The sequence below is a fragment of the Hippopotamus amphibius genome, chromosome 9 (genome assembly GCF_030028045.1).
Source record: "Hippopotamus amphibius kiboko isolate mHipAmp2 chromosome 9, mHipAmp2.hap2, whole genome shotgun sequence".
Taxonomy (NCBI): domain Eukaryota; kingdom Metazoa; phylum Chordata; class Mammalia; order Artiodactyla; family Hippopotamidae; genus Hippopotamus; species Hippopotamus amphibius.
The window spans coordinates 140,123,043-140,149,653 of record NC_080194.1 but is presented as its reverse complement, the minus strand read 5'-3'; the positions used below and the strand labels follow the sequence as shown (position 1 = coordinate 140,149,653).

Below are 26,611 nucleotides of genomic sequence, written 5' to 3'. Positions count from 1 at the left end.
TAGCTTTTCCATCTTATGAGCAGAAGTTTCCAAAGAGGGAGACCCTGTAGGCCACTCGTGGTGGCCTGTTTCCTCAGGAGGCAGCCTGGCTGCTCCCTGAGCCTGTATCTCTACCTCCTTCCCACCCCCACAGATGGTTTACACCCTAGTAGAAAAGCCCAAGAGGTGAATGTAAGAGGGTGAGTCAAAAATTATCCGCACTGTGGCTGTAGAATTTATTTTAATTAACTTTCAGAAAAGACAAATACATTATTTTTCAACATAATCTCCTTGCTTTTCAATACACTTTACCCATCTGTCAACAAACTTTCGTATTCCCTCATTAAAAAATGTTTTAGGCTGAGCTGCGAGCCATGAATACACTGCTGTCTTCACTTCTTCATCAGAAGTGAGTCCAGCTCTGACTTGCGTGACCTTCCTTCAACTTCTCTATCCATTCATATACACTTCTTTGCGACAAAACACTTTCTTCATACTGTGCACAAAGTCTTCGATAAATAACGGCACTGGGTACACCTTCAGACCGGACCACAAAAAACGAATCACTGCATGCTGCTCTTCTTCTGTGCAAATCACAAACAGGGCATTCATTTCTGTTCACACTGCAGTTACAAATGGACTGATGTAACACATTCACACCTGCATAGAAGTGACTGGGGAGACAGTAGCCTTGAACGGAAAGCACTGATAAGAGAGTGTGGCCAATAGAAGTTTTAATATAACAAGAGTTCGGATAATTTCTGACTCACCCTTGTATAATTATAATAAAATGAGAAAATATCCCCAAAGAGCTGTGGACTAACAGTTGTGCCGCACAGGTCAGTAAGGCTCTCAGGGACAGGGAAGGCGTTACTAGAAACCATAGTCTCTCAAAGGTTAAAGCTAACAGAAGAAAATGCAGGCAAATATCTGTGTGTCTTTGGTTAAGAAAGGATTTCTTAACCAAGTCCCCAAAAGCACACATTACAAAGGCGAAACAACTGACCTGAGTAGTTTTATCCTAAGCAGGACACCACAGACCAGGGTAACAGATGCATGACTGACTAGAATATATCTGGAACACTTAAAACTAAAACAAACAATATCTAGAATGTACACGCAACTGGCAAAAATTGGGGAGTAAAAAAAAAAAAAAAAAAGAAATCTGATAGAAAAATGGGTTAATGATATGAGAAGAGAGATGTGTAACTTTAAAAGTTACCAAAGACAGATGGCTGACAGACACATGAAAAGATGCTCCCTAATTAGTAGAGAAATGCAGATCAAAACTACAGTGAGGTATAACCTCACACCAGTCAGAATGGCCATCATCAAAAAGTCTACAAATAATAAACGTTGGAGACTGTGTGGAGAAAAGGGAAGCCTCCTACACTGTTTGTGGGATGGTAAAATGGTACAGTCACTATGGAGAACAGGATGGAGGTTTCTTAAAAAACTAAAAATAGTTACCATATGACCCACCAATGCCACTCGTGGGCATATACCCAGAAAAGACAAAAACTGTAATTTGAAAAGATATACGCACCCCAATGTTCATAGCAGCACTATTTAAAATAGCCAAGACATGGAAGCAACCTAAATGTCCACTGACGAGTGGATAAAGAAGATGTGGTGTGTGTATATAGGTGTGTGTGCATATATATATACATACACACACACACAATGGAATACTACTTAGCAAAAAAAAAAGAATTAAATAATGCCATTTGCAGCAACATGCATGGACCTAGAGATTATCATACTAAGTGAAGTCAGACAGAGAAAGACAAATATCATATGTCAGTTTTACGCAGAATCTAAAAAAAATGATACAAATGAACTTATTTACCAAACAGAAACAGACTCACAGACAGAGAAAACAAACTTATGGTTACCAAAGGGGGAAGGAGGTAAAAGGGATAAATTTGGAATCTGGGATTAACAGATACACACTACTATACATAAAACAGATAAACGATAAGGACCTACTGTATAGCACAGGAAACTATATTCAATATCTTATAATAACCTACAATGGAAAAGAACCTGAAAAAGAACACACATATACACACACCTGAATCACTTTGCTAAATACATGAAACATTATAAATCAACTATACATCAATAATAAAAAAAAATTACCAGAGAAATATATATGAAAACACTTTATACTGAGCAGACTGGCAATAATCAGAAAGTCAATCCATGTAAGGTGCTGGTGAGGCTGTGTGTCAAAGGGAACCACTGAGTACGGCTGGAGGGTGTCAACTGCCTGGCCACCTCCACCCAGGGTTGCTTCCCCAGGCCCACAAAGATACATTCAGGGGTCAAGGATGGCAGAGAGGTGCTACAGTACACAGGAGAATGGATAACAAGATGCTATGCAGGCAAGGAGAAACATTCACACAAAGCAATGCAGAAAGATCTCAAAAACAGTATGAAAAAAAGAACAGAATGAGATCTACAGCACATACTTATGTAAATGAAAATCACACATGCACAGAAAATTCTATTTTCTCAAGACACACACATATGCAAGGGCATATACTGAATATTTAAAATGGGTGTCTAAGGGGAAGGGGATAGGAGTAGGGATTGGAGATGAAGAAAAACCAGGAAAACAAGAGGGGTCTCGTGCAGCTGATTCTGATGGTGCATCCTGAGGTGGAGAGTGTGACTGACTCAGATTCGTGGACTTGGAGTTCCAGTCCTCACCCCAAGACTTAAAAACACACCACTCATACACCCTGGGCTCAAACTGCTATTACTGCCCCCACCCTCCCTAAGATTTAGAATCAGTTGTAGAAGGACTGGATTAACTTCCATTATTTGCAAATCAAAAGGCAAAGCACCATCAGCAGGGTGTAGGCACAGAGTGTGGGTATATTCTGGGGTGCATCTTTCACTAACATACTTCTATTTTGGTTAGGTCTGGGGATTTATTTCATTGACTTGGTCTAAAAATGACGAGAGTTTTAGAATACGCTGGAAAAAACCTTGAATAATAAAAAATCAAAATAATAAGAATAACACATGCTAAGAAAGATGGGTCCTGATAAGCTTAAGAGGACCCTGTGGAATCTGCGATCCTAGGGTACATGTGGTTCTGTATTTCTTGGACAGCTTTATAGACACAAGGACTTTTCACTTTTTAACCACTTGGGATGAAATTCTTAGAGTGAGAAGGACACAATTCAATCTTTTCTTGGTGACTCAAAGTTATGGTCTCAGCATATGCCAGCCACTCTGAGCTGCTACCAGGAAGCCACAGGAGGCTATCAAGTCTCTCCCTCCCCACAACTGTCCCTGGCCTCCAGGGCCCTTGGAGTCCTCATGTTTGTTTCGGCTAGAGAGTTTTTCCCTTGCTTTCAGGCGGCCCTTTTTTGCTGCTGTTTCTGTGACTGCCCAACATACTCCTTCTTTCTCCACATCTATTGTTAAGAAGTTGAAAACTAGAAAACTAAGTGTTTTAGAACTGGGTCTCAAATAAAAAAAGCCTGATCTGAGGGTAAATCTCTAGGGCTCACCTTGGAGGACAGAACATCACAAACTGTGATGTTAACTATTTTGGATGCTTTAAAGGCTCTTCTGATTAGCTCTTGCCACTAGTTCAGTGTGGAAGATGAAAAAAGGCAGCTGTGGAAAATTCTCAAAAATGGTAATGACTACAAAATCTGCCCTGCCTTGATCTCATGGCCCTTTCCCAGCCAGATTATCTTTGCCTACTGGGCCAACACTGTACAGGGAATGGTACTCCCTGTCTCAGCAGACAAGTTCAAGGGGGCTGTGGGGGTACTAGTCAATCCCCTGACTTTGTGTTCAGTTTCCCTGAGGGTAGAGCTTCCAGCCTATGCAGAGCGCCATGCAGACCAACACCAGTCTTTACATATTAGGGTGGAGGAGAAAGGTGCCTATGTCTTCTCATTTTACCAGACGACAAGCCTCTTTGACAAACTGACATATTCAGTCAGTTCTCATTAACGGGCTTTCTCATGAAACCCAACCCATAAGGTTACTGCAGCTGGAGACCAGGTATGTTACAGTCTTTTTAGATCTGGTGCCCAGCTCTCATCAGACTCATCTTAATTAAAAAAAAAAAATTTATTTATTTGGCTGCATCGGGTCTTAGTTGCAGCATGTGGGATCTTTGGTTGTGGTGCATAGGCTTTTCATTGCAGTGTGCGGGCTTCTCTCTAGCTGTGGTGCGGGCTCCAGAGCACGCAGGCTCAGTAGTTGTAGCACGTGGGCTTAGCTGCCCTGCATGCGGGATCTTAGTTCCCTGATCAGGGATTGAACCTGCGTCTCCTGCATTAGAAGGCGGATTCTTTATCCCTGGACCACCAGGGAAGTCACTCATCTTAATTTCTTAGGATTCATGGTTTGTGAGACGTTGCCAGTGTACTTTTACGAAACTCTTGTCAAGAAAACAAAACTTGAAAAGGAGGACATCACAGAGACATAATATCTGGAACTATAATAGCAAATGCCATGTTTAATAACATGATTAATCAAGTGGAGGCTGGATTTATCTGTATTCCCTCATTTGATAACCTAGAAAATGGGGACATTATTGTAATCATGTTTGTTTTTCCCCCAGGACTCAAGGAGAATGGAGTTATTCTTGAAGAAAACATGACAGATTTAGATTTTACCTGGTGGGTTTGGGGAACTGTTTGGCGGTATGGTTTCAACTTGTTAGACTAGGAGCTCCGGGAGACGTGGGGCTGGAGTCCAGATGTGGGAAGCTCTGGCATGCAGAAGTCATTTAAGACAGCCTGGATGAGGTCACCCAGGGCAAGTGGGGACACACGCGAAGGGGCCCAGGTCAGAGTCCTGGGGTGCTCCAGGGGTGGCATGCAGGGCAGAGAGGGAGAGAGGGGAAGCTTCTGAGTGATGGGGTCTTTAAGGTACTAGACTGGGTTTCTCAAATGGAACGATGACAAATGAAAGAGAGTGGATAAAACTGCTACACCTTAGGGACTGGCAATAGCTCTCTTTTGGGCTAGTTAATAACATCACACCTCTCTCTCTCTGCCTGAGTATTCAGGCACATCCTACTTGCATTTCTCTCTGGTGATGTCTTGCACAATTCACTACAGAATTTCTTGCATTTTTGTAGTCCTACGGTGATAAGAATTCAAAGCCCTGCTGGTGTCAGGCTTCCTGGAACCAATAATTTGCTCACCTTTGAGCCCTATTCAGCACTGGATAACACTCAGGTAATTCTGGGCTCAAATTCTGTTAATTATTGATGGGTTAGAACAGCATCATTCGATGTAACATAAGATCACAAGTTGGTAGCAGCTTCCTGGAACTACAAACTTCAGCTCTGATTTAGAGAAAAAGGAACTTCTAGACAGATATCCAATTGGAGTGTATCAATACTATCTTTCCAGTATAGCTGGGCTTAAGGGAAGGTATTCAGGCCTTAGAACATATATACAGGAAGAACAGAGCCTCCACAGAGTTGTTAAAACCGGCAGTTACAGTTCACATGACCATTTTTGATACTGGGACTGGTAATGATTTCTGGAAAACTTGGGAGGAGAACAGGTTCCTGGAGCTGTGGTAGGGGCTGTGGTGGGAAACAGCCAACGAGAGCATCACAGCAGGACAGGGAGGAAGACAATTCTCCACATGACTTCGCTTCAGTAGCTGTCTTCTCCCCACGCTCCTGTGACACACCCTGCCTGTCTGCATTTTTCTGTCTTCTTGCTTGCCTCCCTGCTGATCCCTCAGTCCCACTCTTTCTCCAGTGACGTTCATGTTCCCTTTCAAAAATGGACTTTTATAAGAAGTAGAGGCCACATGTCCCTGGTGGAGTCTGCTCTCTTGTTCCCTCGAACGCGGCCCCCACGCACTCTTTTTTGGACCCATCGAGACAATGCAATCTCTCTAGTTTCCTTTCTCTTCCTCTTCCCTGACACACACACAGACGTGCTGTTGGAAGGATTTTATGGCTTACCATGCTGGGTGGACAGATTGGAGAAAAAAATGACACACAGAAGTTAGTTTTCAGAAACTCACTTAAAAAAAAAAAGTAATGGTTTCTGGGATGTGGTTTCAAGTACACCTCTGGGCTGGTAATTGGAATGTCCCATTGGATTTCCTTCCACTTTTATTTTTAAAGCTCATACGCCGTCCCCAACTGCTACCCCGACCCTCTAAAAGGAATAAAGACAACACAATGTAGCAGAAGGTTTGGAGAATAAGAGGAAGTATTTTTTTGCTATTTACTGCTATAGGCAGTCTCTTCTCAACGAATTAACCACTTTTCAGATCTCCCTGGAGTAGTATAAGGATTAAATGAGAAAAGGTGTCACCTCTGGTAGGGTGCCTGGCACGCAGACGCTCTCTCTTTGAATGCTGACCTCTAGCGGGGGCTTAGCTCCTCTGCTGCTCCTCTCACCACCTGCCACTTGTGTTTCTAGCTCTGCAGCACTCAGAGAGCCAGCAACAGCCTGATGTTCCTCAGGGCTTGTTTTCTCATCTGCACATGGTGTAGTGTGGGTATGTCTGTCTTTTCTCTCCTTCTTTTGCTCATAAGGTTTGCAGGGCAGATTCTATGCTGACATCATCCACTTAAAATACTTACTAAGTGCCCACCGGGGGCCAAGCACAGTGCCAGGTATTGCCAGCAGCGCTTGAAGTTATCAAACTGTGTGCTCTCTTTATGCTTCGCATATTGGGCATGTTTTTGAATAGAGGGCCTAATCCTTCCACTGTGGACCCTGGCAATACTCTGCCTGGGCTACACTTGACCACAAAGCTCTTTTCCTCAGAGTTCAGGGCCTTCTTTCTCACTGCCCAGGGAGTAGTTGGCCATTTATAAACATTTCATTTGCCCACAGCCACACGGTCAGCTCCTGGAAGAGAGATGGGCATCAAGGGGACCACCTACTTGCAAAGGGTTTTAGAATGATTTTCCTCCAAAGAACCCAGAGTTCTCCCAAGTTCTGTACATCCTAAGGAAAGAAAATCCACACTGTCTTCCCAGAAAGGGAAGAGCAAACAATGGTAAAAAATTGAAAGGGTGCAATCACTTCTGATTTTTACTGGTCCTTCCACATTCCCTCCTTCTGTTCTGCTATCAATTCTTATTTACTTGTTTGTTTGTTTGGCTGCGCCAGGTCTTCGTTGCGGCATGAGGGATCTTTTTTTTTTTTTTTTAATTGTGACACGCAGGATCTAGTTCCCTGACCAGGGATTGAACCTGGGCCCCCTGCATTGGGAGCGCAGAGTCTTAACCACTGAATCACCAGGGAAGTCCCAGGGCTGTTTAATTCTTATGAAGCAGGTAGGTTAAGGAAACCAAGAGTGACATGGATTGCTGATGTGTTGTCAATGACAGTCCCTTTCCTCTGGGGTCGGAAGGAAGGTTCTCTCCTCGAACTTAGCTGGAGGCACAGAGTTATACCTGATTTATAAGTGCCATTTATATGGCAGCCTTGCACGGAAGGAGCAGCTGCCTAGCTAGTTTTTCATATTCTTATTAACAAACAAACAGGACTTCCTAGGTGGCTCATCGGTTAAGAATCCCCCTGCCAATGCAGGGGACACGGGTTCAAGCCCTGCTCCAGGAAGATTCCACATGCCACGGAGCAACTAAGCCCGTGCGCCACAACTAATGAAGCCCACGTGCCTAGAGCCCATGCTCCGCAACAAGAGAAGCCACCACAACAAGGAGCCCACGCACCACAACGAAGAGGAGTCCCTGCTCACTGCAACTAGAGAAAGCCCATGTGCAGCAACAAAGACCCAACGCAGCCAATAAAAAAATAAATCCAATAAATAAATAAATAAATTTATATATATAAAAAAGTGTTTGATCAGGGAGAAATTAATCAATGGTGCATCCTCACCATTTGACCCCAAAGCATGCTTAACTACCACCCCCACTTTTTCATTAGTTTTCTTCATGTTCAAAAACCCAAAGGTGACCTTTGGAAGCAAAAGTGCAACTAAGGTGTTGTAATGGGTCTCGTAACACAGTATGTTGCAAATGTGACTTCCCTCTCACCTCTTTCAAGCTGTCTTTCAGCCTTTATCCATGGCCCCAATTCTCAGTTCCAGTTATGTGGCATACCAAGGGGGAACTCGTAGCGTTGGCCATAAAAGGAGCCTGTCCACAGCCTTCCTTGAAGGCAAGATGAGCCCAGCCCAGGAAGGTAGAGCTGAAGGTCTACTCAACAGGAAACACGTCACTTATGGCTCCCCCCCACTCCATGCCTCCTCTCCTTGAATGGCCTACAGTGACTTCATGAACACCTGGCCCTGCAGAGAGCTGCCAGGGTGCTAGCCTGCTCTGGTGTTGCCAGTATCTCTGTTTTTCATTCTTAATTCCTTCCTTACAGCAGCTACCCAAAACAACAACAGACAACAGGATAAAGCTTCACCAGAAGCCATATGCCTTTTGTCAGGCTCCCCACGCTCTGCTCCTCGCAGGCTCAGTAGCAACGGCTCTATGTGACCAGATGAAGGATGGACAACATGCAAATACATGCAGACATATCTGCTAAAGCTCTAACAGATTTGTCTCTGGCTCAGTCGTAAGCCCCCCCAATTATAACCACTCCTGGTTTATGTGGCTTTCTCAACTGAACCAGAGAGGCTGAAAAAAGACACTTCTTTCTTTTCTGACGGCCATTATGGACTGAATTGTGTTCTTTCCTAAATCTGGATGTTGAAGTCCTAACCCCCAGTAGCTCAGAATATGAATCTGTTTAGAGTCAGGGCCTTTAAAGTGGTAATTAGGTTGAAATGAGGCCCTTAGGGTGGGCTCCAAGCCAACCTGACTGGTGTCCTTATAGGAGAAGGGTATTTGGACGCATAGACACCAGAGATGTACGTTCACAGTGGAAAGGCCCTGTGAGGAGACAGTGAGGCGGCGGCCACCTGCAAGCCAAGAAGAGAGGCCCAAGAAGAAATCAAACTTGTCAACACCTTGATCTTGGACTTCCAGCCTCCAGAACTGTGAGAAAATAAATGTCTGTTGTTTAAGCTGCCTATCTGTGGTATTTTGTTATGGTAGCCCTAGCAAATTAATAGGGTGGCCTTCAATGGTGATCAAATACTAGATGGTGGTGGATCCAGAGAGATCCCGACCCTCTGACCTTCTTCATACATGCTGAGACTCTAAGTCATGATTTTTGGGGGATAGACGGGAATAGGCTATGCAGACTGTGACTAAGTCCCCAAAAACTGAGAGTGCCACTAACCTATTTTCATTCAGATGAACACGTGGCTTCCTGGAAGTGGGGCCTCTAAGTACATGTTGACTTTGGAGGAATAATAATCTTTTTTTTTTTTTTTTCCACACCGTGAGACTTGAGGGAACTCAGTTCCCCGATCAGGGATTGAACCCAGGCCCCTGCAGTGAAAGCACTGACTCCTAACCACTGGACCTCCAGGGAAGGCCCAATAATCCTGTAGTTATACCAGTTACTTCTGTCTTTACTAATGGTAATATCAAAAGATCTCACTTTGCAAAAAGATCAAGTTGGAGAGTTATGTTTGCTAAACTTAATAGCAGCCAGTCTCAGAATATACCACCCCCTCAAAGCAGCATAGTGCTTAGCGTGTGAAGACAGAGTTCATGCTACTGAAGACAGAGTTCATGCTACTGATCAATTTCAACAGGAACTGGACTCAATATATGTTCTGGGAATAAAGAGAGGCTTCCAGAATTCACAAAATAGATGCTGAATTAAATCTGCACCCATCTCCCTGTATTCTCTTGCTGGTACCCAACAACAAACACATGATACTTAAGTGTGATTAATCTCTTTCAAAAAATATTTATCAAGCAAGCTAGATAATATATTAGGGAGTGGAAATAAAACCATGAACAAGACTCTGTCTCTGACTTTCAAGAGGAAATTATAGCAGACCAGGAACTGCAAACTCAAAACACCCACATGGGTGGGAGGTAAAACAAGCTGCTAGAAAATAACAACCAATCATGGTGACCAATAGTTGCCAATCAGAAGCAAGATGCAGTATGCCTAAGCTTTAAATTCAAGAAAAGCCAGAAATCTGGAATTTTACATAGAACCTGATTTTATATACTGATAGCTAACTAAAAAATAGTTTATAATGTAGGTAAAGACTAAATGAATATGGCTATGAGCTGGATCAGGTATTGTGTGTGTGCGTGCTAGGGGTGGGGGGTTTTTGCACTTTACAGACCAGATCTAGGACTGGGCACAGCTGGGACATGAGCACTGGCACCAAGGAAACCTCCACAACCTTGGCTCTAGGCTTAGGCTCGTTTGTACATCCATCCACTGAACTGCTGCCACTCACCAGCTGCTCCCGTTCTCTTCACCCGGCCCCCACCCTTTCTGAAGAGGTATGTGTGGTTTTCCTTAACCATCAAGAGACTATTCCCTCTCCATCATTCTCCCCAGGCCCCCGCACCCCCCAAGACAAGTACAAGAGTTCATGGCTACTGTTGCTTGGAAAAGGCCTCTCTGCAGAGCTGTCTTCTCATAAAGCAGAGATCATCAGGGAGTAGTGGTGTCTACCCATGAATAACTCACTTGTTCATCCAAACAAATGCTTATGCCAGGTCCTGAGTAGGTGCCAGCTAAGAGATGGATCCTACAGTGTTCCTGTTCAGGGACTGGCTAGTGTAGAGTGGGACAAGAGAGAAGGGTCACATGGTATTCCAGGTACTCAGGGCAGGGGTGGGGCCTGGGAAGCCTGCACAAAGGAGAGGGTCTGGCTGAGGTTCAAAGATTGACGAAGAGTCACCCAGGAGAGGGTGGAGGGTGTGATAAGTAAAAGAGCAGAGATGTGAGAGAGCTGAGCTAGTGAAGAAACTCAAGTCGTGTGGGGCTGGAACACAGTGCTGGGAGAAGGAAGACGTACAGGAGAGGAGCCTGGTGAAGCCAACTAGAGTCCGGGCCAGATGTGTAAGGCCTCCTAAGATGCATCCTAAGAGCCATGGGGGCTATGGAGGGTTTTAAACAGGGAGACAACACAGCCAAGTTTGTGCCACAGGACGATCACTCCAGTGGAGGCATGCAGCATGAAACTGGAAGTGGAAGCCCTGTGAGGAAACTGTTGTGATCCAGATGAGCAGCGCAGGGTGGAGGAGAGATGTGGAGAGAACTTGGTGACAGGCTGCAGAGAGAGGTGGGAAAGTGGAGAAGGGAGCTGTGGAGAACAGGAAGGGTGGAGGTCTAGGATGGGAGGTGAGGAACTGAGGCCCTCTGTGCTTGAGGTTCTCTCTCTCTGGATTCTACTGCTTGACCTCTGGGGATTGCTTAGTCAGAAAATCTACAGGATGGGACTTCCTCCCTGGTGGTCCAGTGGTTGGGGCTCTGCGCTCCCAATGCAGGGGCCCAGGTTCGATCCCTGGTGAGGGAACTAGATCCTGCATGCTGCAACTAAGAGCCTACATGCCACAACTAAAAGATCCTGTGTGCTGCAACTAAGACCCGGCGGAGCCAAATAAATAAATATTAAAAAAAGAAAAGAAAGAAAATCTACAGGAGTGCTGAGATTTCCTGGGCCTTAGCCCAAGAAACTGCAATTTATAGATTTCTTCTGTCTCCACAAGAGACATGGGGTGGTACCTATCAGCCTCTCTACCCACTCTCGGTGGGACGGGGACACACATGCACAATGTGGGTGTCCACTCTGCACCAATGGACTCCCTGAGACCAGTTTACTGAACAATCTGATGCTGAGACAGACGTATTCTCTCCAACACCAAGCCCCACCTGTGGGCAGTACTGCATCTGGCACCAGCCCTACTTGAGTGTAGGAAGCAGGTTAAATAGTCAGTGGTTAATGAGATTCTTCTGTGGAGTCCCAAAGTATAAAACAGGGCCTCTGCCTGCCTACCTATCTACCTATTTACCTGCCTGTCTATATATGGTAACTAATGTGAAAAGGAGCCACAGGGCAGTGCGGACTGGAGAGGGCTTTGTGGAGATAGCAGGACAAGAGGTGAAGAGAATGGTCCAGCGGGAGGATGGTCCAGGTGTAGGCACATGTATGAACAGAGGCAGGCATGTGGGGGATCTGGTCTGGTTTGTGAGAAATGAGGAGGCAGAAGCCAGACTTCTTTCTTCTGAAAGAGTGTCAAAAGCCTGGGCTCTAGAAGCCACTGTAGGTTCTAGATGGGTGATGTGAAGCAACAGCAAGGCTGACAACATTGTAGGGCAGACTGGAGGGAGGAAAAGAGAGTCAAGGGACTGAGCGCAGGAGGCCAAGGCTGCAGTCCAAAGTGAAAGTCCAGACCAGGTGGAATGGGGAGGTAAGAGATTCTGAAGAAATTCTTCCACATGGCTAGATTTAGAGGAAAAAACCCAAACAACCCTAAGTCATCACAAGCTCTGAGAAAAATCTTTGGGAAGGAATCCTTGGGAAGACTGTTCAAAGAAATGCAGACACCCACTTGTAGGAACACAAAGAAGGGAGCCTTTAAAGCAATGTGGATGTAAAACGGTTAATGTTTGAACATGTTAGCTTTATATGTAACAGAGCAGAACGCCTGTAATTTAATTGAAAGGTTAAAATTTGATTTTAAAATAACAGCTTGGAAAGAAGTAGTAACTCTGGAAGGCTTAGATATGGTACCGTTTATTAAGTAGCTACTATATGCTAGTTACTGTCCTGGGAGCTTCACATCCACCATCTTGTCAATCCCTAACCCCCTACACAGGCACAGGTGAGTCACTGACAAGACTCTGAGGCTCCTGCAAGCGAAGTGGCTTTTCTGGGCTGTATCTCTGTGGATAGAGGAGAGAGGCAGGACCACACAGATCATGAAGCTTATAGTACCACCTCTATGTGAAAGAAATTCCTTCCCCCCCAGCTTCATACCTTAAAAATTTATGCAAACTTTAACACAAAACAAAGCTGACAGTAAAAGTGTTGACAGCAGGTGCGAAAATGAGTATGACTCTGAAACATGACAAGCACTATCAGAACCGCTGCAGGGGAAATCTCCCAGCAGCACTTGCAGCAGAGCAGGTGAACTGCTTCCCTGCAGCCTCTATCCACATGGCATGTGTGTGTGGAACAAAACGGCACAGTCTGCTCCAGACCCATGCCTCAGTCCTGTCTGCATGGCTACCACAGCTTCAATGGTGCTCCTGGAACACAAACAGCACCCCAGACACCCTGAGAGGGCACAAAAGGGGGACAGGTGCATAACTGGAAAGAGCAGGCTTGTGCTGGAAAAAGCCAGTCTAATCTAAGCCCTTATTCTTACGGAAGAATGGCACTTCAGGCCCCAAAACTGGGAAAGAAACAAAGGACTCACAAACAGTACAATATAAGAACCACGACATACAGAAAAGCCACTGGCCTTCCTTGGGCCTCAGGTTCAAAGTACTTCCGTCCAGCTATTGTCCCCTGCTATTATTTCAAGGCTGACCTTGGATCTATGACCAGGTGTGCATCCAGCTGGGGTGCTCTGAGATGGGACCAGTGAATGCCGGATATACTCTCATCTAAGGCCCATGTTCCCATGGGTAGTAGAGGTTATTGTTTCTTAAAAACAAAGCCAAACAGAAGCAAACCAAAACAAACAGGATCCTGTTCAATGATCTTCCTAAGAAAACCTAACTAGCAGCCTAGTTTAAGTAAAATACTGGTATAAAACACACACACACACACACACACACACACACACACACACACACACAGTGGGGCCTGCCTGCCCAACAGTTTCAGGGCACTCTGACGTAACGTGCATGGTGTGGGAAGCTGAAAATGATTTATTTTGTGTTGGTATTATTTCTAAATGGTCAAGGTGTTCATTTGAGGGCAAACACACATTACTTAGAGACTGCTGAACACGCACTTCCACACATGAATCAAGGAGTAACCAAGGATTCCCCCGCCCTCTGAACACTACATGTTTTACTTACTGTATGTGCGGCACAGGCAATGAATACCTCCTACATTCACTAAAGGTGAGCATGAGATAAATCTCACTGCTAGTGATATAACCACATCCTTTTGGCTTTCCTGCCATTCTTCTAAGCTTTCCACTATAAAGGAGAAAAAAAGGGAAATCTAGGAGGAAAAAAACGAAATGAAATATAAGATCCGGGCCACAATTTAAAGGTCCATATACAAGGAATTCCCTGGTGGTCCAGTGGTTAGGACTCTGAGCTCTCACTGCCAAAGGCCCAAGTTCAATCCCTGGTCCGGAAACTATGATCCTGCATACTGTGTGGCATGGCCAAAAAAAAAAAAAAAAAAAAAAAAAGGGGGTCTATATACAGTTTTTGGTAGATTATAATAACAGCAAGCACTTATAAAGGCATTGTTCCAAGCACTTTTCACTACACCTACAATCAGGAGCCTCAGACTGGAAAGAAATTACTAATAACCAGTCTGGAATCTGGCCATTCAATTGCTAATACTGAGGGTAAAGCGCCGAACAGCTTAATCCTCTTCCGGGTGTGTCTGTCATTACTTCACTCTGCATTTAGTGCCCACAATCCTGGGAGTGCTGCTCAGGACTTCCCAGGAAAGAGTCTGCCCAGGGATGGGGTCATACATGCAGAGGCCATGCGGGTTACTGAGGCAGAACCCAGTAAAAACCAGAGCAAGGAAATACTGGGATATGGAGTTAGATAAAAGTTTCTTGTTCCCTTCCTGGGTCCTGCAGAGCCAATGGGCTCCTCTTTTACATACAATGGCACACTACAATCCTCTTTCCACCCTTAAAGCAAGACTACACATGTTCTCAACTATCAGGTCACCAGATTCTACAACTGTACTTCTGTAATTAACTATAATTTCTATCTTCTACCTGGCTCCTATCTTGATAGCGAAGGTGCTGGAGTTCCTCCCAAGTTCAGAGATAGGCACTCCAGTTTGGGTTTGCCAGACTGTACCCACACTGGGCCAAGGGCAGCTGGCCTCCCTGAGCGGGCCAGAATCTAGGCTTATCTGTGAGGCTCTGGGGCCCTCTGCTGGCTGCCTGCTGTAACTGTTAGTTCCTCACTAGTCCAGTAAGAAAAAGCCCTCAGAAACCTTCCCAGCTCACTGCCATCTACGAGGCTTTCAATTTATTGAAAACACCCACGTGCACAGAAATATGCAATACAGCTTTATGTTGTCTGAGCTTGTGCAATTTAAATATTTTTATCCACATTTCATAAACAGGACCTACAGAACATCAGGCTTGTACCCCATCTGCCTGAGATACCCTCTCACCAGCATCGCAGCCTCACCAAGTATATACAGAAAATCTCAATTCTACAGAGGAGCAAAGTGAGACTCAGACAGATTCAGGCAACTGGGGCACCCACACAACCTGGTGGTCAGGAGACTGGCTCTGGGCAGATCTGGGTGGTCTGCCTTGGCCACTCACTGAACGGTGACCGTGGGCTGGTGGCTCATCTCCCAGCTTTAGTTTCCTCGTCTATGAAGGGGACAGAACAGAGTTACAGGACTGAATGAGACGCTGCACCTCCAGGACCCAGCAGGGTGGTGGCACAGGCACTGACTAACATGTTTTAGCTGCTGTCCCACCATTGCTCTCATCACAGCCGTTCACAGCCTGGGCCTCCAGGCCTCCTGGCCCTCCACGTACAGCTGCAGGAAATCCCTGCCCTGTGGGGTCTAGAGCAATAACATGAGGTGGAGAGGCCCCTTACACAGAAGGTGGCACAGCCTATTTTCGGACACCAGATTAACCCACGTCTGCAGACACTGCCGAGGAAACCGACCATGATGCAGGTGAGCAGAGGATGAGCACGTGGAAACAACATGGGCAGCAGGGTTGGCTTCCAGCTACTTTCCATGGATGCGGACCACACAGTGATTGGAACGGCCCTTGGAACAACAGGGAAATTTATGGGAGCCACACGTCTAGAATATTGAAAAGACGGAGTAAAGTTGCCAAATTTAAGGGTAGGAGAAATGAGATCCACAGTGGGAGGAATAACACTAACAGCTACCATGCAGTGAGTGCCTACGGACCACACATCTTACTTATGTTAAGTCATTCAACCCTTACAGCCAATTCTCTGAAGAGGGGTCTATTCTCCTCCCTATTTGCATGACAGGGGAAACTGAGACAGAGGGTGAAGTGGGCTGCGTAAGGCCACATGGCTAGTCAGTGGAGGGACTGGGATATGAAGGCAGGCAGTGCTGTTCCAGCCAGCCCCGGTGAAGAGTGCTGGACTAACAGCCTGCTTTGCCACTGTCTAGTGACTGTGGGCAAATTCTTTAGCCCCAGAATGGTGCAGCACAGAGAAAATACTATACAAACAAATAGTGTATTTATCAATACACTCTTAAAGAGATGCATTCGTTGGAACAGACTGTTAGGTAGCCAGAACTTGGGCAAGGCCTCCCAGTATCGGGAGAGCTGACTGGAGACAGCCCCTCAATAGTTCTCCTTGCCTCCTGTTCCTGGGAGTTGAAGTGTTCACCAGATGCGCAGTGATTTGATAAGGCCTTAGCTCCAGCTGCTATGGCAACAAACCACAAAATCAAACCACTGAAATCAAGTGAAAGAACATTCCTGTCGCGGAATCTGCCAGTGGAATGTGCTGTTGCAGAATACAATTAAAAAAAAAAAAGGGGAAAAAAAAAAAACACTGAGAAAATGGGAGTATTAGTGTGTGTGTGTGTGTGTGTGCATTTTAAACAACTGGTCTTATGGAAACAGGAAAAAGAGTGTCTTTAGAATCGTCCTTGGTAAGACAGAATCTGAGCAGCTAGACCACCACACTGATAAAGGCCCAACCCCCCCATCCACTTGGATCAATAATGCCAGAACCCCCTCTGCCCGCACAGCAGGTTGGCCCACACACATCCACCTTTCTGCTGAGCTGCCAGAATCCCAGGGCAGGGAGCATGGTGGCTCTGCCAGCGCTCTGAGGGTGACGCAGGAGCACTGGCTGCACGGCATGGTCTGCATGTGGCTGAGCTGCACCCGTACACTGCCTTCTTACTGCTCTCCCTGCCTTCAATCGATTCTCACGTTCAGTCCTTTTTTCAAACTGCTGCCAGAATAATCATCTGAAAACTTTTATTTGATCATACCACCCCCGGTTCCCACCCTGGATGGACCTCCTACTGCTAACAGGAAGAGGTCCACACTCTTCCTACAGGGACGGTCCCCTTCACCAGCTGGCTCATCATCACTTGCCACCACCCCACCCCTCCCTCAGAAACACACCTTAAATATGCTGCGTCCTTTTCTGGAAGTTCTCTCCCCACTCCACTGCCCCAGCTTCCTGGCAGCCTTCCAGATCCAATCCTAAAGTCACTTCTATAATGTTTCCTCAACTCTCTCAAGCAAAATCAGTAGTCCGCTCTCATCCACTCCCTCCCCAGCCCACAGCCGGGCTCTGAGGCTCTCCCACGCGGGCAGGATTGGGGGTGCGTGGCTCTACTCTGGCTCTGACGGCTTCCCTAAGCGGTAGGCCGGCATATCTGACTGGCTATTCAACATTTCCACTTAGATGTCTAAAAGGCATCACAGACATGTCTGAAATATGAAATCTGATCCCCTCGCCTCCCTACAATGCTGTTCTTAGTCTCCTCTGTATCATCAAGGGACACCACCACCCACTAGCTGCTCAAGCAAAAACCCTGGATTCTTCCTTTTTCTTCACCCTCCACACTCATCCCACCAGCAGGTCCTCTCAGCTCTACCTCAAATCCACCCACCCTTGTGTTTCCAGAAGCCTAAATTCAGAATCACTCCTAGCCTGGACCACGGAGGGAGCTTAGAGTTTGGTTCTTCCCACCCCTACCGGGCCCAAGGGCCCTTGGCCTGGTTTTTCCACGTGACCTGCCTGCGCACCACAGACACAGGCTCCTGCCTTCTTCTCACCTGGACGGTCCTCCTGCACTCTTTTAACTTCTCATCATTCAAGCCTTAGTTCAACTGGTTCTCAAAGAGGCCTTCCCAGCCCTCTGTTACCCAGGTCAGGCACTTTCTTGCTATAATATATAATATAGACTGTACTGAAGTGTGTGCAGTTATTCAGGGACACTGAAGAGCTAGCTCAGCCATGACCAGTACTCCAAATGTTTCGTTACCATGCCTAATGCAGAACCTATCTTTCCTGTTTAGGAAATCTATTATTATCTGAATTGTAATCCTATTTTATCTCCCATTGTTTATCTAGAGTATTTTAGGGAAAAATATGAACTACTGTCAGCTTAATTTTGAAAGAGAAAATTCATCCTTGGCTTCAAACAGGTGTCACATTTTATAGCTCGGATTACCATGTCTCCAATGGGTTTTAAGCTACTGAAAGGAAAATTGCTAGCCCTGTTCCAGCGCACATCTCTCTCTAGTTTATTTTAAGGGTCAGGCACGACCCTCAGCACCAAGGACACATGTCCTTCTCCCTCCTTAAGCCCACCGCATGACCACGTCCAGGACCTTTCTATTCTTCCACTTAGAAAGGATCAACAACAAATGCTGCATGTTGACTTGGGACAGTTTTCTGTCTGGTGCACTGGCCCAAGTCTCACTGGTCACAAGTGACACACGCCGCAGACAGCACTGGCCAGCTTTGACGCTCATTCCCCGGCCCTGGCACCCAGTCAGGTGTCATCACTCAGTCATAATCTTACAAACGGGTAACAAATTTAGAACAGGAAGAGAAAACACCAACCTCAAAAGTGAGATCAGAGCCGAGACAGAACGTGTGTGGCCTCAAAGGGTGGTGCCCCCCAGGATTCTTCTAAAGAATGCTACAAAGGTGACCAAAGGTGACAAACTCCCTGAGCCAACAGCTACCATGATGGAACGCATGCGCCCACCCTCACAATGATGGCTTCACAGGCACATCCATTTGTTTTGGTTCTTCTCATGCTGTTTCTTTACTCCAGCAGCTGCTCTCCTCACAGCAGGGACAATCAAGAAATGCCCGCACCAAAATGCAAGCACAACTGTCCACTCAGAGAAGGACAACTGAGACCAGAGTGGGTGCCACACTGCCAGGACACACTCTGTGTGTGTGCGCTCCTTGCTTTTCTAAACCACAAAGCTGGTAGATTCTGTACCTATGTGCTGGCCTACACTTGCTTTTGCTCAAATCTGGACTCCAAAAATTCCTATCTTGTCTTGAAATCCTCTGGAATCACCTCTAAGGCTACTTCACAAAGTGTCAGTGCCTCTCTGAAGAGCAGCCACGCAGCACACGTTACTGTTCATCTCGGGGCAGCCAGTCTCTGTGCTGAAGAACGGATGACGTTTTTTCCGGTTAAAATAAGCAGCATGTACTGGAGGAAAGATAACCATGTACACCCCTTCTGGAAAGAAATTTGGAACTATGTCTTAAGAGTCTTAAGAAAATTGATTCTCCTGGGCCCGGGAGTCCTACTCTAGAGATCTATCCTCATGAATAATTATAAAGAAGAGAAGGCTGTACGTACAAAGCTGTACATTGTTTGCCGCAGCAAAAGCGGAAAGCATCCTCCATTTCCAACTCAGGAATGCATATGAGTAAACTAAAGCACATCTAAATGATGGAATGACAGCCATCCGTGACACAGGTTTATACACGGTTAGAGAATGCAAAAAGTGCTTATGTCGTGTTAAGTAAAAAAGCAAAGCACAACACTGCACATACGGAATGACTACAATCATATGGCAAAAGCAAATGCCAGCCTGTAAGCTAAAGGTGCAGTACCACATGGCAGAGCAGGGGGCCAGAGGAATCTGTGTGACCCAAGAACATCCTGGCCTCTCTGCTTCCTCACCAACAAAAATAGGGAAAATAAGTACCTGGCAGGATTTCTATAAGCATAAATGAGAAATGCACGTGCTCAATAACCAACAGCTGCCGTTCTTGCGCAGCAACAAGACAGCTTGGCGGTGCTGTCACACTCATCACACCCTGAGCAGGTACCACATTATCCCCACTCTCCCTGTGAAGACACCAAGGTCACAGGCACACAGGCACTGTGACCTTCACCACTTCACTAGAACTTCCAAGCCTTAGTCCTCGCTCTGCCATTTATGGGTGTGTGCTTAACCCCTGAGCCTCAGTGTCCCCATCTGGTAGACTGGGGGTGATGATGCCTTTCAGGGTTACTCTGAGGACTGGGAATAGTTTTCAGAATGCTTAGCACAGCAGTAGACAATCAATGAGGGGTACAGTTATTACTGGGGGAAGTGGGTGGCAGTCATATCAGCATCTTAGGCTAGAACGCATACAAAGCTCATGATTAGCTGAGCAGAGTTTACAGCCTAATTACTCTGGCCATTATCACAGAGACAAGTGAGAGGCAGGATTTTCTATAACTTAATTCCAGATGGGGACAGGGGTAGTTTTTGTTTAAAGAAAAATTGCAACAACATGACAAGTGACATATGGTGAGAAAGCCGCCATGGCTGAGATGAGGCCTAGATAAAAGTAGACAGTGGGGACTTCCTAGGTGGCGCAGTGGGTAAGAATCTGCCTGCCACTGCAGGGGACACAGGTTCAATCCCTGCCCCAGGAAGATCCCACATGCCATGGAGCAACTAAGCCTGTGTGCCACAACTATTGAGCCTGTGCTCTAGAGCCTGTAAGCCACAACTATTGAGCCCATGTGCCACAACTACTGAAGCCCACGTGCCTAGAGCCCGTGCTCTGCAACAAGAGAGGCCACCGCAATGAGAAGCCCATGCACCACAGTGAAGAGTAGCCCCTGCTCACCGCAACTAGAGAAAGCCCGTGTGCAGCAATGAAGACCCAACACAGCCAATAAAATAAATAAATAAATAAATAAATAAAATTAAAAAAAAAAAAAAAAGTAGACAGTGATGTGTGAAGAACAAGTGGGCAGAGAAGCGGTGAAGCCTGGCCAGTATTTGGCACTGATTTGTGATGGCCGAACATGGGTTTCCATTAGCTGGGCTTTCTAAGTGGGACCCTGCATTGAAAAAAAATCCTGAAGTTCAAACTACTGCCAGATTTTGTTATTCCTGACCAACCACCACTCCCGTGGTTCAATGCTCCCTGGGGTTTCTGGAAATTGCGGCTTGGCTTATGTCAGTGGCAGGGAAGATCACCCCAAGTAGTCATGTAGCATTCCCAGTTCCACTCAGGCCTGGGTGCCTGTGCCTGGTTGCGGAGCAGAGGGGGAGGGCAGTGGGCTCTACTGATATCTTAACAGCTATTCCAATGGGCTCCCAAGCAGTGTCTGTCCAAAAAGCACCTCACGAATAAGAAGGAAAAACAAAGCTTTTACTTTTGTATGGTTCCCTCTTATAGCAAACCAAATGATGAGTTTCATCTTTTTTTTTTTTTTGAGGTGGCTAAAGAGGTCAAAGGAACACCTTGCTTATCTCCCTAAAATGGAAAAGTGGACTCCGGCTGGGGCCGTCTGCACTGCTCCCCACCCACAGGCTCAGCGTGCACCAGGAGGGTCCATTATCCAACAGCCCGCACACCTGTTCTTGCTGAGCATGAGGCAGGTGTGGACGAGGCTGCTGGGGACTGTTGAGGTGAGCCCCACGCCGAATGAAGCCAACTCCTTCTGGCCAGACCTCTGCCTCCCTCCAACCCTCCACCTGTGCCGCTGGCTGCTCACGCCACACTCTGCTTCTTACAGGGAGCCAGATCAGAGCAGAAAGAGGGCGGAGCCTTCATTTGCTAGGCTCGGGCTGTAAGGACCAGGGAAGCTCCCCGATTGTCACCCACTGCAGATGAGTGGACACGCGGTGGCTCCCCTGGTGGAGGCAGCCTGAGATGAAAAGGAACACAGTGAACTTGAAGAGCCACTCCTCCTCTGTGCCCTGCAGGGCCCCTGACCTCCTCCACCTTCGGAACTAGATGTGACTAATGTTAGGAGAGAGGGACTCCCACTGGCCCTGTCTGGGGTCCGGGCTCTTCCGTGGGCCTGGGCCTACTTCTCCCCTCCCGACAGGGCCACCAGGGTTGAAGGACCCAGGGTACAGGAGAGGATTTTTTTAAGTCTGGGAGAGCAGGGCTGCAGAAATTGTTCTGTTACTGTATTTTCTTGGACACTAAGGGATGCACACTAAACATTACTACTTTGAAAATGCAGCCAACTATAAGATGAACTCCACAGGGGAAAATTCTATTACCTTTCCTCTTTCCACACAAAACCAAAAGGACAAAGTGACGAGCTGAAATGAGAGGGGAGAGGTGTGCAGTGGGAGGGAAATAAAAAGCCAAAAGCTGAACCTGACAGAAGTCATGGTTTAGCCACTCTTCTCTCACAGTCACATCCAAATGGCAAGTCACCAAGGCTGCAAACATCTATCTCAGGAGTAATTAAATTAATCTCAGGAAAAGAGCTTTAAATGTTCAAAGCCCCATTAATCCTCATGCCTTGTAATTAAATATGTATGTTAAGAAGGCTTGGACAAAAGCAAAACATTTTCGTATGTGAATTCTTTACATTCAAAGCATTATAATGCATTCTAAGTACTGATCTTGTAGAAGAGTATGTAAAAAATGTAGTGAGGCACACACACACTGTAAAAACATGGCAGAAAGAATGCAGATACAATCTCAGTCCATACTGAGCTTTAGAAAAATGTGCCTCGATAAACATCTGCACTTTTAAGGCTCCACATAAGTTATCCAATGATAATCTCCACTTAGTGTTTTAACTCTCCCTGATCCTTGCCCCTCTGGATCCTGAGGGGAAGGCCCACATCTTGGAAAAGTCCTTTGCTTCTGCTCTCTTCAGATCTTCTTTATTTCCTTGTTCATGTTAATCTTCCAGGGTTAACCTTCTCTTTGATAATCAACCATGAAAGGGACTGGTCACTCCAACATACTATGTGTCTTGAAGGTAAGGTAACCAATCTTCCATTTCTAAAACAGGGTGTACTTGTCAAAAATCTCAAGAACATTATTGCTGCCATGTGCTCTCTGAACAGCTCTTGACTCTTTTGTCAAAGTGCTCTCACCTCACAGAACCTCATTTTCTTCTCACAACCACCCTGAAAGGAGGTGGAATAGGAAATACACGTCCATTTTTATGAGGAGGAGAGTAAATGATTTGCTGACAGTCACACAGTAAGCAGTTTAGAGTCAATGTTATCAGTTCTCTGCTTAAGCGCTACTGGTCAGAACCGTCAGTGCCTCCAGGAAAGGCTGTCACAATGTAAACCAAATCACCTACAAAAGGCTCCCATGATCTGTCTAAATTGCTTGGTTCTGTTAGAACTGTAGTTATCAATTATTTCTTAAAAAACAATGTGAGTTGGTATTATGGACTGAATGTTCATACACTGAAATCCTAAGCCCCAATGTGATGGTATTAGGAGGTAGGGCCTTCGAAGGCCATGAGGGTGGAGCACTCATGAATGGAATTCATTATAAGGAGAGACAGGAGAATCTGCTCCCTCTGCTCTTGGTCATGTGATGTTATACAGAGATGTCCGCCTGCAAAACAGGAAGAGGGCCCTTACCAGAATTGAATCTGCCAGCACCTTGATCTTAGACTTCCCAGCCTCCAGAACTGTGAGAAGTAAATGTTTGTTGTTTAAGCCACCCAGTCTATCGTAATTTGTTAGAGCAGCCTAAGCTAAGATGGCTGAGTTTGGAAAACTTACCAACAGTTTCCAAAGACAGGGATATTTGTGGTAAAGGAATTTTACCTACAGAAGATCTTAAAAGATAAAAGCAGAAGCCTTGATTATTCCACTGGATTCACTACCATGGTCAACTGAATATGTCAGGTTCCAAATCTAAACCCAGAAATTAAGGGAAGAGGCAGAGTTTTCAAAAACCAAAGAAAGAATATACTCATATCTAATTTCTGGATAAAGATACTGTGGAAGAATTGTCATACTGACACCAGTGGAGCTAAACGACATTTTAAAGTTTCTTCTAGGTCCAAAAGTCTGTGTGAAGCTCCTCGACCCCCTGAAAGATTCTGAGGTAAGTAGATCTCATTCCAGAGAAACACAAGTGATCCAGCAATATCATTTCAGAGAAAACTGAAGTGGAGAAATCAAATGCCCCAAGTGAGGAGGAATCAAGAACAGTAAAAACCTCATCTTTTGTTTATTTCCCAAGTCTGAGAGGAGGGAGAAGATAAATGAACCTACCCACATTTTCAAGGACATAAAGATTAAAGGTGCTATCTCAGAATTTTACTAAATCCCTTCCTTCAGTCCTTAGATAGCCCAGAGAGAATGTCATCATAACCATTTCACATATGAGGAAACCAAGTTACTAAGAGATTGAAGGACTTGCCTAGGTTACACAGGTTATGCCCAGGATCCTCAAGTCATACTACAATTAACTTCCTATCATATTCTTTCCTGTTTCCTGGCAGGAAAAAACAGCTGTCCTGACAATTTTACTTATGTTTGATGAAAGGTACTGGCTTTTGGAAATGAAACGAAAGAGATGATTGGAGCAGTAAATAAACATCAGAGGAACAGATCTTTGTTCAATGAACAAAGTCTTTGTGTTCTGTGTATTGATTCTGCTCCCTGAGAAAATGAAAAACATTTTATTTACTTACTATTTATATATGTATGTATGTATGTATGTATGTATCTAACTTTCTTTTTGGCTGCTCTGTGCAGCATGCGGGATCTTAGTTCCCTGACCAGGGATCAAACCTGTGCCCCCTGCACTGGGAGCACAGAGTCTTAACTCAGTACTGGACCGCAGGGAAGTCCCCAAAACATTGATTTTAATGTAAAAAGGTTTTGCCTAGTGAATTTCACTTACTTCTACAAGTGAAGACCTGACACAACTCTAGGTCTAACAGATGGAGGGAGCACTTCAGTTCAAATGAAGACTGGACTTTTACTACCTAAATTGTATGAAGCTTTGCCAAGCTTTCCTGGAAGAGTCACGAGAGTGTCCTTAACAGAAGACAATCCTGTTTCAAGTCCTGGATTCCTATAGCTGACCAGGCTTTCACTTTGCTGTTAAAAGCACAGAGTTGTGTAAAAAGAGAAATAATTCTAGCAATGATTATCTTCATTTAATTATTTTTACACTGAAAGAAAAAGCAGAGTAAAAAGCTATAAAAAGCACAAGTAGACAGTAAATGAAGTAGGGTGAAAACCGTATATAATATGACACATTCACATACTCAGAAACTATGAAGAAAGAGAAGCAGGGGCTACTAACTGGTTCATTCCAAACAGACTGAAAACGTCAGGGCAAAAAGGGTTCAGCTGAAACTCGGAATTCTATCCTGGGGTAGTTTTTGTTTTTTAGATCTCTGTGGACACTGGTCAAAGAAAAAAAATACACGTACACGCTGAGAAATAAAAAAAGGCATAATGAGTGAAAGCCTGTGTTTCACTCCAGAAAACAAGCTCACATTGCACCCATTTTACCTTGCTTTTTGTACTCGCCAGCGTACTTCTTGTAGAGATTTCCTGATTAGTACTTATAGCCCTTTTGTATATGTGTGTGTATACACACACACACACACATTTTTTTTTTGGAATGGGTTATGCAAAATTTTGTTGGTGACTCTTTCTAGCAGTGGGTCAATTCTCAATTTACCTATGTTACTTCCTTATCAACAAAGGGTTACTTTTGATAAAGTATGACTCATGCTCCTAAACAAAGATAACAGTCAACATTACTATACAGACACACACTGCTTTTTAATCTTTTTCTTTTTTTTGCTGTGCTATGCAGCTTGCAGGATCTTAGTTCCCCGATCAGGGACTGAACCCAGGCCCTGGCAATGAAAGTGCCGTGTCCTAACCACTGGATCCCTAGGGAATTCCCAGATCACTGCTTTTCAAAGTAAAAATTTAAGAGATTCTGAATTCAAATGCTGATTGAGAGAACAGAAAAACAAACAAACGAAAACATTTAAAGAACTAGATTAAGGAAATAACCTTTCTTCCTCAAGTTGATCTGTCCTGGCTCCATCCCTTATGACAAGACCTTAAGACAAAATAAGTCCCTGGGATGGAGCACCACTACCAGGACCACATGTGCCCACTGGGAGAGCAATGGGTGCAGGGACAGGAGGAGTGCCTGCCCTCCCACTCGGCCTGCTTCAGTATCTTGCTGGTGTGTGAGATATGGGAAAAGCGACAGGATTTACTTTCAGTTTTGAGAACCATGACTCATTCTCCCTACATTCTCTCAATTCTGGCCATATTTATACTATTAAAAAAGAAAGAAAAAGAAAAGTGAGGCAGATCATGTGGCAGGGAACATAGAAGCCCACATCCTTTCAGTTCTACTGTCAAATGATTCATAATTCCTCACTTTCATGAAGTTGTTTTCTTTCCAAGAAAAATATAAGCTTTGTGTCCTCTCAAAATGGTTTTTCCTGCTTTTCAACAATTAAAAAATATTATTTAGAAGAATTTCCCTTTTCTCCTGGACACAGGGTTGTAATTCTGTGACAGCACACTTCAGTAAAATAATTTAGATATGAAGAGCTCAAGAAAATGACGTGCAGGGGCCAGGTAAACCTACTTTTGCAGAGTTCAACTGTAGTATAGTTTACTCATATCTTTAAAGTCCCCTTCTACTTTCTGTTCCTCTAGAAGATGTGGTCAGTGTTCCTCAGAAGCTGGGTAGTCTTCTGATGAGAGATCAGTTTGCTAAGGTTCCCCAGGTAACATTAAAGGCAGCTCCAGCAGCACGACATTCTCGTCTCCCTGAAGCAAGCATGGAAGGAGGCGCTGCCCTCAGCCCTAGCAGAAACCATTACACCAGCCTTC

At 45.2% G+C, this 26,611-nt stretch overlaps 1 protein-coding gene across 3 annotated transcripts in view; it reads right to left on the bottom strand.

The window, feature by feature from the left end:
• The window catches only part of RNF216 (ring finger protein 216), a 160,453-nt gene that overhangs the window by 46,609 nt on the left and 87,233 nt on the right, over nucleotides 1-26,611 (bottom strand). The window contains exon 14 of one of the 3 annotated variants that reach the window (XM_057748633.1): nucleotides 205-563. The exons of the other annotated variants lie outside the window; for them this stretch is intronic. Within the exon in view, the coding sequence (XP_057604616.1) occupies nucleotides 543-563 (21 nt within the window). The 3' untranslated portion in view covers nucleotides 205-542. Of the gene's footprint in view, nucleotides 1-204; nucleotides 564-26,611 lie in introns of those variants that run through there. 3 annotated transcript variants of the gene reach the window in all.